The 11,741-nt window shown below is 39.7% G+C and overlaps 1 protein-coding gene across 2 annotated transcripts; it reads left to right on the top strand.

Moving 5' to 3' along the window:
• The first annotated feature begins 2,580 nt into the window (after positions 1–2,580).
• Positions 2,581–9,506, top strand: BTF3 (basic transcription factor 3). 2 transcript variants are annotated; one of them, XM_039242096.1, is made up of 6 exons: positions 2,581–2,710; positions 3,284–3,352; positions 6,259–6,372; positions 7,143–7,344; positions 8,629–8,685; positions 9,203–9,506. In XM_039242096.1, exons 2-6 carry the CDS (start codon positions 3,284–3,286, stop codon positions 9,247–9,249), a joined length of 489 nt encoding a protein of 162 aa, XP_039098027.1. In that variant the 5' UTR covers positions 2,581–2,710; the 3' UTR covers positions 9,250–9,506. The 2 variants fall into 2 exon arrangements, with proteins under 2 accessions (XP_039098027.1, XP_039098028.1); XM_039242097.1 differs by lacking the exon at positions 2,581–2,710 and adding an exon at positions 2,765–2,948.
• Positions 9,507–11,741: the final 2,235 nt, after the last annotated feature.

The following is an 11,741-nucleotide window of genomic DNA, read 5'->3' as shown; positions in this document are numbered from 1 at the left end:
AAATAACCTAGTAGAAATTGTTATTAAGATTTTTAGTTCAATTGTCCATTAACTCAACAAAATTATCAAACCACCATTTTGCATTCAATTAAGTACCACAACTAAAAATAACAGTGATGGAGGTAACTTAATGGTGTTGAGGGTGTCAGAGAAGACTTTCCTGAGAAATTTAAACCAAAAGCTACATGAAGTGCAGACATTAACCTGACAAAGATGGGTGTGTTATAAGAAAAGTTCAAGTAGGTTTAGAAACAAATGAACAAAAAGGTCCATTGTGGCTATCAGTCAAAGGCCAGATCACAAAGCAACTAGAAGCATGGGAATATTTATTCTCAGTGATTTCCACTACCTCTTGTGGGTCAAAATGGACTCTTAATAAACATTATACAAAGTAAATATTTTAGCTCTTGCTGAAGCTAACTTAAATCCAGGTGAGAGGTGAAAACAACTCATGGACTTTGATTAGACCATAAACTGTAAACAAAGAAGAGCAAACAGGTTTCCCCTTCCTTGCCTACTCTACTGACAGAGGCCATGTTGAATGCTCCAGTTAATGAGTCATAGGTTTGTTCAAACTAAGCAGTTAAGTGTGGGAGCCAGGAATTTTTATTTGCCAGATATTGTAAATTATTCTTTTGTCATGACTGATTAAAAGAGCAACTTAGTAACTTTTTTTGGAGTTAAATCCTTTTCAGTTACTATTTTTAAAACCTGGTACATAAATATTAGCAGAGTCTGAATTTCCCAACCATTCACAAAACAAGCAAACGTAGCAGCAGAAGTCAAAAATTCAAAATTTTCCTTTCTTACTATTAGGGCAGCTTTCATGATTTTCAACGTGATACAAGTCTTTTTTTTTTTTTAATGTTTATTTATTTTTGAGAGAGAGACAGAGCACAAGACAGAGAGGGGGCAGAGACAAGAGACACAGAACCTGAAGCAGGCTCCAGGCTCCAAGCTGTCAGCACAGAGCCCGACGCGGGGTTTGAACTCGCAAACCATGAGATGATGACCTGAGCCAAAGTTGGATGCTTAGCCGACTGAGTCACCCAGGTGCCCCAAGACAAGTCTTAAAAATTAGAAGAGAACAAGACAGACATGGGAGTCAAAGGAAAATAAAAATAACCTTAGACACACTCGGAAAACAGGTGTATAAAAGGTAACTCAGGTGACAGGCGGAAGAATCAAGTTTATGTAAATGCTCAGAAAACATTATATAAATATCAAATGCCGTCGTGTAACATGGAAGAAGGGGGGGGGGGGAATCTGTTCCTGAACAAAGAGATACTTTCAAAAAGGCGGCGATTTCTATATAATTTGTAATATTTCCATAGCACTGAATGATGTCTGCACTGTCATTCTGACCTCTACATAGCCTAATAATTGTACATCTTTTTCTGTACTAAGCTTGTCTCATATGGGAGCAACATTGTTTTTTTTTTAAGACAAGTGCAACTGTTACAATTACCCTAAGCAAGCAAAAACAGTTGTTCTATTTTCTTAGGGATATCACATTTTCACAAATGTACATGTGAAAAGTATACAAAAACAGAAAGATTACTCTTAATTAGAAATCTGCACCTAAACAAGTTTCCTTGCTATATAGATTGTATTTTTCTTAGAGATCTGGGACTCAGTTTTAAACCTGCGAAGGCTTTTCATTGCTAAGACCACAAAAAGGCTGACCAGAGACCATTCTGATTTAAATTGCCATTTTAAATATAAGTTGCTTGACGTTAAGATTGTCTTAAAAAGCTTGTCCTACCGTTTGGGAAATTTTAACTCACACCGGAAAAGTAGTCTCTCTCAACACACCAGGCACAAATTCTACTTTGATTGCATTACCTAGTTTAGAAACGAAGTTTGTTCAACTGAGAATCGCTAAATGTAAAATCCCGGCCAACTACTATCAAGGAGCCAACTTTTTGTCTGTTCAAGAAACGAGAAATAAGGTAATCAAGTAGAGGGCTCTCGGGTGGTACCTGCTACGCTTGCTGACATGCAGATTACCCGGTTCCATCCCCAGTCCTACTGAAGCGCTTTTGAGGAGTGCGGCTCGGGAAACATTCTGAACTCTCAAGCCAGAAACTGCACGGTCCTGCGACCTACCCAAACCTCCTCATCCTAAAAGGCAAAATTAGCTTATTTTGACAACGTTTGGACAAAATGTCTTGTGAAAGGCTTATTACGGCTTAATTCGAAAACATTCAGACGACTGCTACAATCTACACCATCCAGAAAGCGAGAGCGACTGAAGAGGTGAGCACACGCGGGGCGCGGCAAGCGTTTCCGCAGATGAGAACTGCCGTTTCTTCTGTAAAGAATTTGGGGATCAGGCCGACTTACTCAACCCTAACAGTGCAAAGAACCGTTCTTTCTGACTCCTCTAGGGCGCTTCCTAGTACTACTCGCGGTGCCTCCAGCAGAGTCCCTCGTGAGGTCTCAACCTGGCCCGCTGTGACGAGTAAGGCGACCCACGCGACCGTCTTCAACGCCGGGGCCTCCGGCCGCGCCTGCGCAGCGAGTCGCTGAGCTCGCAGCGAAGTCCGTTTCCTGACTTTTGGAGGAAGCCGCGTTGCATCACTTCCGGCCTCCCTCTAGCTGCCATCTTGCGTCCCCGCGTGTGTGCGCCTAGTTTCAGCTGGTCCACCCGAGACCTCCTGAGCGCCAACCCTAGTCCCCCGCGCGGTCCCATTTCCGCTCCAACAAGGTACAAAAAGGCTCTGGACGCCGGCGTGGGAGGAGGACGGGAACGGGGGCGGGAAGTGCCCGGAAGGAGCGAGACAGGGAGGGACAGGGCTGAGGAGAGGAAGGCGATGCGACGGACAGGCGCACCCACTCAGGCTGACTCTCGGGGGCGAGGTCGAGCCAGGGGCGGCTGCCCTGGGGGCGAGGCGACGCCGTCTCTTCCTCCACCTCGCGGCGGAACCCGAGGACAGGAGCCTCAGGTACCGCGAGGCTTGCGGAGAGTGGCCGGGCCGGGCCGGCCCTGGCTAGGCCGAGGCCGGGCCAGGGCCGGGGGTGGGGGGTGCTGAGCAGGCATGGCTTAGAGCCCCTTTTTCGGGCCTGTAGGGAGGGGGGAGTTGTGGAGGGGGGCTTTAAGAAGGTGGGTGCTTTTTGCGCTCCCCCAAAAGTGAAATTGGGAGCTTTGCGGGGTGGATTGGGGATTCAGGCCTCGGCCTGTTGAGGACATTTTTTCTTCTGATCGGGCCTTGGGAAATAACGAGCGTGGAATGCTAGAGAGAACGAACCTTTCCTCGCTGAGGGTTTCCTGTTTTTCTAGATGAAAGAGACTATCATGAACCAGGAGAAACTCGCCAAACTGCAAGCACAAGTGCGCATTGGTGGGAAAGTAAGTTTTAATAGTTTTGGGGTTTTTTTTCTCTTTTGAAGTTTTCAGGTTTGGATTTTTTTGGTTTTGCTTTTTTGCTATTGTTGGCTTGTCACTGTCTGTAGAGGACATTTCATCGAGTTCGCAAACCGGGGGGGGGGGGGGAGGCGGGGTTAAATGATACACAGAGTGTATCAGTGGACGTGCGCGTTGTAGAGTAAAAGAAAAAAATGAATCTAGGTCGGAAGACCACATGAGAAGCATTACTTGTGTGTAAATATGTTTTCAGTGTTACAGTGTTTTAGCACAACAAAATGTTTCCTAATTAGCAAGAAAATGTGTCATTTCAGTTAATCATTGTGGCTGGCCATCGCACTCTTAACTTGTTTTGCCCTAAGTTGTATACGTTCAGTGCTTTGCTGCCTCCTTCCTTCCTTCCATTCATCCATCCATAATTCAGCTAACTCTGAACTCAAGTCCACCTGTCTTTGGAAGTACTTGTTAGGAAGAAGTTTGTGTCTCTTGGACTTTAAAACTTTTCTGTAATGCTTTCTTAGCTTAATGCATTCCAGAGTAGTTGTATATTTTCTAGGATATTTGGAAGATACTTTTGTTCCAGGTAACATCACAAAATTTAAGAGCAGTGACTATGAATTTGAAAATACTATTTAAGCAGATAGCTTTCAATTTTGACTTTGTGAATATGCTAAAACTGAGAGAATGAGATGGATTGCTAGGTTTTTAGGTACGTTTTGGTTAATAGGTTTTTTCCTACTTGAACTGATCTTCAAGAGTATTGAGCTTGGAAATTTTTAGATTTTTTTCTGAGTAATTTACTTAAATCAGAAGACCGCTTTGGACAGAGATTACTTAGTTGAGTTGTATTTTGCATTGTGTTAGCACATTCCTAGTCTTTAACAAGGCTTGTCCGAACAGAGCCTGTCTTTACTTGGTAAAACTTGTAAAGCTTCCCTACTACAAGCTTATTACCTATTAGTTTTTCCCAACTTTAAACATTTGCTTTCAAATAGAGTATTCTGTGAAATAGCCAAAAGTTTCACTTAGACTTAAATAATGAGATGTGCATCTATTAAATTCCTGGACTTTGCCAACAATGAATGTATCCTGATCCTTTGCTTTCCTGAAAGCTGGTAGTCTTCAGGATCTGCACCTGCCCATTAATAAAGAGTAGGTGTTTCTTGTCCTTCTTAGCAATTGTTAAAAGCAAGGTGTGGCCTTCAGGTCCCAGAAAAACTCATTACAGCCTTTGTGGGTCAGTGTTTGGATGTTCTTATATTGGTGTTTTTAACTATCATTTCTTTTAGTACAAGTTTCACAAGAAATAATTTGAATAATGTGCCTCTATGCTATCTTTCTCTTGTTACTCTGACGATATAAAAGTGCTTTATTGAGTATCTGATCAGAGCATTAATAATAAATTAATTACACACGTAAAAAATTGAACTCTACAGCAGTGAAGTGTGTGGAATGTATAGAAGGTGTGTCACTTTGGTTTTTAAAGTCTTATAGTAGTTATTTAGAACGTCTTTCAGAGAGATATTAGAGACAATTCTTTGGAAACTGGATAGCTACACGACTACATCAAAGTGATTTCTATTCTTAATAGAAATACTAAGAATTTTATTCTTACTAACAGAATAAGCTTTTTGGGGTTTGGTAACCAGTATTTTTGTAGCTTTGATATTTTATTCAGTTAAACTTATCATTTATTTAAGACTTTATTGTGCTCAAGCCTGAGAATATGAATATTGAGAAGCTTATGGCCTCTGAGGAGCTTTAACAGTAGCAGGGGAGATAGGTATCTTTTTTTTTTTTTTAAGAACCTGTTCTCATAGTGTAATATACACAGTGCAGTAGAAGTGTTTTCGAAATACAGGGGTGGGAATGATTTTGCTTGGGGGTGGTTAATTGCAGAATGTAGGGAAGGCATCAAAGAGGTTTGAACAGGGTTTTAAAGGAAAAATAGGAATTGGTATGGAGGTTGGGGTATATTGAGGTAGGTGGGTGTTAACCTTTCCATGAAGAGTCTTATATACCATGTAAAAGGTTTAAACTTTTTATAGCAGTAAACAGAATGGAAGGTGTTAAGGAAGTTTCATTCTAGTGAGGGGAGACAGACAATAAAATACATTTATTTTTTACAATAATAATTGTTATAAAGAAAATAAACTTGGATAGAAGATGATGACTGTAGGAGTTGCTTTTTTACATCAGGTGGTTAGGAAAGGCCACTGGTATGGTGACAGAAGAACAGAGTTCTGTAGTAAGGGAGGGAGCCAATGCAGATGCTAGGGGAAGGGAACAACATGTGCAGAGGCTCTTTTTGGCCTGTTGAAGGAACTCTGAGGAGGTTAATTTGGCTGAAGATGAGAATATGTATGTGATAGAGATGTGGTCAAGAACAGCATAATAGGGGCAGAGCAGATCATGTAGAGGCCTTGTAGGTTAACATAAGAACTTCAGATTTTACTCTTAGGTGTGATAGAAGTCTGTGTACAGACTCATTTGAATGTGTTGTGTGGTCTTGTCTATGAATGTTAATGGACGTTGATTTTTCATCAATTAATGTAAAAACAGAAAAGGTTAATAGTTCTGGCAATGGGGCTTGTAAATGAGGCTTAATTTGGGTTGATAATGCCACCTTTTTATCTGTTCTTCTAGAGTGGATAATCTAAAAGATAGGACTTTGAAAAGATATATATCTTTATATCTATATATCGTTTATATCTGACAAAATTAGAAGTTTAGAAGTTATCAAGGATTTGTAGACAATTGCTTTGTTATCCCCTTTTGGCTCCCGTCATTGCCTACTTGCTGCCTAAAACTTTGTACTTTAGGGTAATTTGCTTAGACAGAAACTGTTTCTGTTTGTTACGGTATACATGTGTGCTGTCTTCTTGCTCTAGGGAACTGCTCGCCGAAAGAAGAAGGTGGTTCATAGAACAGCTACAGCAGATGATAAAAAACTTCAGTTCTCCTTAAAGAAGTTAGGGGTAAACAATATTTCTGGTATTGAGGAAGTAAGTGTCAAATTCTATTATTTTTTTAAAGTGTATTTATTTTGAGAGAACGTCAGCAGGGGCAGAGAAGGAGAGAGAGAATCCCAAGCAGTTTTCGTGCTGTCAGCGCAGAGCCTGATGCAGGGCTCAATCCCATGAACCAGGAGAACCTGAGCCAAAATCAAGAATTGGATGCTCAACCTCCTGAGCCACCCAGGCGCCCCCAAATTTCATTTCTTTATAAAACAACATATGGATAGAAAAAGTTTTAATGGTCATGAATTAAATGATTTCTTGAATTTTTCACTCCACTAATGAACATTAGGGAGATTGCTAAGTCTGAAAGTGATTAGATTGCACTCTCCATTCCAAGCAAAATAGCACCTGTACTTCACAGAGAAATAGCAGATTAGTTAGCCACACTGTGGCTTTTGCTTAATAGAATGTTTGGTTTTAAAGGAGTTTTGGTGGGGGTGCCTGGGTGGCTCAGTCGGTTAATAAGTGTCCAACTTCGGCTCAGGTCATGATCTCACGGTTTGTGGGTTCGAGCCCCACATCGAGCTCTGTGCTGACAGCTAGCTCGGAGCCTGGAGCCTGTTTTGGATTCTGTGTCTCCCTCTCTCTCTGACCTTCCCCTGCGCGTGCTCTCACTCGCGCGCATGCTCTCGCGCACGTGCTCTCTCTCTCTCTCTCAGAAATAAATAAAACATTAAAAAAAAATTTTTTTTAATAAAAAAAAAAATAAAGGAGTTTTTGGTGGGTGTTCCTAATTAAACTTTTTTTCTTTATAGGTGAATATGTTCACAAACCAAGGAACAGTGATCCACTTTAACAACCCTAAAGTTCAGGCATCCCTGGCGGCGAACACTTTCACCATTACAGGCCATGCTGAGACAAAGCAGCTGACAGAAATGCTACCCAGTATCTTAAACCAGCTTGGTGCAGACAGTCTGACTAGTTTAAGAAGGCTGGCTGAAGCTCTGCCCAAACAATGTAAGTTTCCTAGTAGTGGTTTTGCCCAGTGTTACTAATGGATCAGTCAGTTTCTAAGATTTCTAGTAGATACGAGTATCTTTAAATTTGGAAATGCCAGTTTTCCTCTAAAAAATAATTTTTACACTACTTTTAAGCAAGTGTTCTTAGTGTGTTCATAAATTAACTAGTATGCTATGATTGATCATTAATACTTGATTCAGTGGGTTGTTTTCTAACTTTCTTGCTTGGATCAGAGATTTAACGTTTTTTACCTTAATTAGCTGGAAATGATGAAAATGTTAGTTTTGGGCATTTTTGATAACTGACAGTTTAGAATTGATTAAAATATATTACAAATTATTAAATTGTTTACAACTGGTATCACCAGTAGTTTTAAGAACTGGCCTGGCACTATTTGGGTGTTTTTAATTATAATACAAGGATTTTGTTCAGGGCTGAAAATCCTACAGTTAAATAGTGCGTTAAGAGACACAGCTATTTTATGCTGTGGTCCTCTGATTAAAATTTTGAAGAATGTAGAAGCAACACAGACTTATTACATGGTCTGTTATTTAGTCATCCATGTTTTTCTTCGTGTTCTGTTAGACCTTTTACATACATACATATATGTGTGTGTATATATATATGTATCTAGAGAGATGTGTGTATATATATTTATATTTTGGGGGAGGGTATTGCTGAGAGGCATAAGAGGTTCTAGAAAGTCTTGGGCTTTCAGAACTGAACTAGGCTTTGGAAGTATTCCACTGAAAATCTTATAGGGCTAGTACTGTGAGGTCTCAACTCCTAAGTGTAGTTCACTTTCTTGTGTTGTAAAATGTGGATGGTTACCACCAATCAAAGGGAGTTAATGTTTTGATCATTTTATTTTCATTTCAGTGAAGGTTTGTCGAGTATCTCCCTTATGTCATTAACAAAACATTTGCAGGAGCTGCCTCTTGATTTGCCTCCCACAAGAAATCTTACCATAATTTGGTATATGGGTCTACCTCTACCCTAGGGGCACTCTCTTGTTTTCATACCACCTCAGGGCCTGTGGTGGGCTAGATGGCTTGAAAGGATGGGTATGGAATTTGATTTGTTGGCTGTTAACAATATTCTGGTTCATTTTTAGACATTTGTAGATTACCATGTTAATGCTTGTACTTAGGGATGAAATCCCAAATGTCACTCTTGTAATCATGTCTATAAGTTATAACAATGCCTGGCCTTTCATCTTTTTTTGGTTAATGTTTTTTAAAAACTTAACAGATGTGTAACATAGACATTTCCCTTTCACAGCTGTGGATGGAAAGGCACCACTTGCTACCGGAGAGGATGATGATGATGAAGTTCCAGGTAGGAACCTTCACTTGGGGTTAAATTACAGAATCTTAGTGAGGAAGAATAAAAAATCTTTATACTGTAGGAAAGTACCTTGGTGGGGTGCGGGGGGTGGTAATAAGGTAAAGGACAGGAAATGCAGACATGAACCTTCCTTCTTTAGAATGGAAAAAATAATGCAGTGTTATTTAACTAGGAGTTAAATTTATAGACTTGGTTTTTTCTGATTGGGATCCCAAGTAGGTATAGGTATCTAACTTTAAATATTGAATAATAAAGTATGTTGACACATAAATAACTAGTAGATCACAAATGACCCATTTCCTACTTTGAGATCAATAAATTTATGAGAAGGCATAGAAAAGTTGTTCAGCCATATTGGGGGTATGGTATAACTCTTCTAAAATCAGAAAAACCCTTGGCAGTTAGGAGGAGTTTTCTCTCTTAGCTGTTACTTGGTAAATCTCTTTTTAAAATCCATTGATTGATAGGTTTGGCTTTTTTCAGAGTTTCTACTGTTTTCTTTTTCTAGATCTTGTGGAGAATTTTGATGAAGCTTCCAAGAATGAAGCAAACTGAATTGAGTCAGCTTCTGAAGAAGATAAAACTTGAAGAAGTTACTGGGAGCTGCTATTTTATATTATGACTGCTTTTTAAAAATTTTGTTCATGGATCTGATAAAATCTAGATCTCTAATATTTTTAAGCCCAAGCCCCTTGGACACTGCAGCTCTTTTCAGTTTTTGCTTATACACAATTCATTCTTTGCAGCTAATTAAGCTGAAGAAGCCTGGGAATAAAGTTTGAAACAAGATTAATAAAGTTCTTTGCCTAGTATATGGTTTTATTTTTTTTATTTCACTGACACTGGTTTGTACACAGAAAGCAAAGTTATTCATAGAAAGATAATCATGGCAGGTAATAATGGCTGGTAATCTTTGATGAAATTTGATTAAAGATTTTAAATGGCCATATAATGTAACAAAGGTGATATAAAGCTGTGTTTTAAAACTTTTCTTCAGTAGTCCTCAGGTCTGCAGTGGTTTATGCAATGGGTATAATTGTAAATTTGAGAATGAAATATTCCTTTGAGCATGAGTGTTTTCTCTTAATATTGTCTATCTTGTAAATGTATATACTAAGTGCCTTTAATATATTACTGCACTTAATTTTCTCTCATTTAATCCTCAATCTATGAAGTAGGGAGGAGTAACTCCATTTTGTAGTTGTAACCCAAAGTTACCAAAAAAAAAAAAAAAAAAAGGAAAAGTAGTCTTTTAATTCCCTTACAGGATATTCTGTAAGAAACCTGAAAAAAGTAGTGTTTGTATTAGGAATGTCACCTTATCTTAATTAAATTTAAGTAGTAACACTTAAATAGGGCTACTTTTTTCTCTTTAAAAAAATTTACTATTATTTATGTATGTATTTTTAAGATTCTATTTTAAGAAATCTCTGCATCCAACAAGGGGCCCAGACTCAAAACTCCAAGATCAAGAGATGCATGTTCTACCAACTGAGCCAGCCAGGTGCTCCCCCCCTCCCCTATTTCCTTTTTGAAATAACAGTAAAAATAACATCTATATAGTTGCAATAAATTTAATACACAATACTTGTGCCTGTACCCTAATCAGGACGTCATCTGAAAAAGTTCATCCCCAAAAGTTCTCTCAATATAAGGCTACTTAAAACATAGCAATCAGGGGCGCCTGGGTGGCTTAGTCGGTTAAGCGTCCGACTTTCACTTAGGTCATGGTCTCGCGATTCGTGGGTTCGAGCCCCACTTTGGGCTCTGTGCTGACTGCCAGCTCAGAGCCTGGAGCCTGTTTCAGAGTCTGTCACTCCCTCTCTCTGACCCTCCCCTGCTCACGCTCGCTCGCTCTCTCCTAGAAATAAATAAAAAAATATTAAAAAAAAACATTAGCAATCATAATGTTGAAGTAACTTAAACATTTACAAATGGCATTTAAAATAAATGTCATCTGCTTTAAGGCCAGATGAAAAAATTACCAGCTTTTTCTTGCAACAATAAGAATGTTAAATTTCCATATTAATTTGCAAGTATCTTTTGAGGGTACTAGACAACTATATCTAAAAGTCACTATAAAATACCAAAAACGAAATGCTTGTACAGATAGTATTTGCACATTTAAACGTGTTATTTTTTATTTAAAAAAATTTTTAATGTTCTTAATTTATTTCTGAGAGGGAGACAGCATGAGCAGGGGAGGGTCAGAGAGAGAGAGGGAGATACAGAATCCGAAATAGGCTCCAGGCTCTGAGCTGGCTGTCAGCACAGAGCCTGACATGGGGCTTGGACCCAGGAACCGTGAGATCATGACCTGAGTGGAAGTTGGGACACTTAACCAGCTGAGCCACCCAGGTGCCCCTAAACATTGTATTATTTTCAAAGGATGTACCAGTCTTGTTAAAGTACACTGCTACAGTAACCGGGACTCCACAGTTTCAGGGGTCTACAAAATTACAAAGAACTACATGTTTCCAGACTATTGTGGGTTAGGTTGGGCTCTGCTACAAAGTCACTCCAGGTGCCAGACTGACGGGCAGCCTCTATCTGGAGTCCTCAGCTTCCCTGCAGAGTGAGAAGATGGGGGTCATTGCTGGCTTTTAAAGCCGTTACTCAAAAAACGTCCTGTGTATGTCTCTGAGTGAGTGGAATGGCTAGAGTGGGACCCGAGGGTTTGCATTTCTGATCTCCCAGCTGATTCTGATGTTGCAGGTCCACTGACCATGCTTTGGGTAGATGAGATTTTAAGTTACAGATTTTCTCACCTCATCACAAGAAACAGGTCAAAGTGACGGGCTGACTTGGGCATGTGAAGAATATGCTACTACCTGAGTATCCTCCCACGTGTTTGCCCAAGATCTGTACAGGAAAGGGACTAAATGAAGAAATGCAATAGGTTTCCAGGCCAGGCCTCCCCAGGGCAACTTGCTGCTTTTAGCAGATGCTGGGTAGGGTTAATTCTGTTTTGTCCATACTCAGAGACTCTCCAACCTTGAGAAAAGTTTTTTCTTTGGTCCATTTTTTCAGTGGTCTGGGGTGTGTTA

This window comes from Hyaena hyaena, unplaced genomic scaffold (genome assembly GCF_003009895.1).
Source record: "Hyaena hyaena isolate Hyena2069 unplaced genomic scaffold, ASM300989v1 scaffold_205, whole genome shotgun sequence".
Classification (NCBI taxonomy): domain Eukaryota; kingdom Metazoa; phylum Chordata; class Mammalia; order Carnivora; family Hyaenidae; genus Hyaena; species Hyaena hyaena.
This window is presented reverse-complemented; position numbering and strand designations above follow the sequence as displayed.

Coding starts and splice junctions, on each gene's coding strand:
- BTF3 (XM_039242097.1), top strand. CDS start 2,817: ATGCGACGGACAGGCGCACCCACTCAGGCTGACTCTCGGGGGCGAGGT. Junction 7,345..8,628: donor TGAAGCTCTGCCCAAACAAT/GTAAGTTTCCTA, acceptor TCCCTTTCACAG/CTGTGGATGGAAAGGCACCA. Junction 8,686..9,202: donor TGATGATGATGAAGTTCCAG/GTAGGAACCTTC, acceptor TTCTTTTTCTAG/ATCTTGTGGAGAATTTTGAT.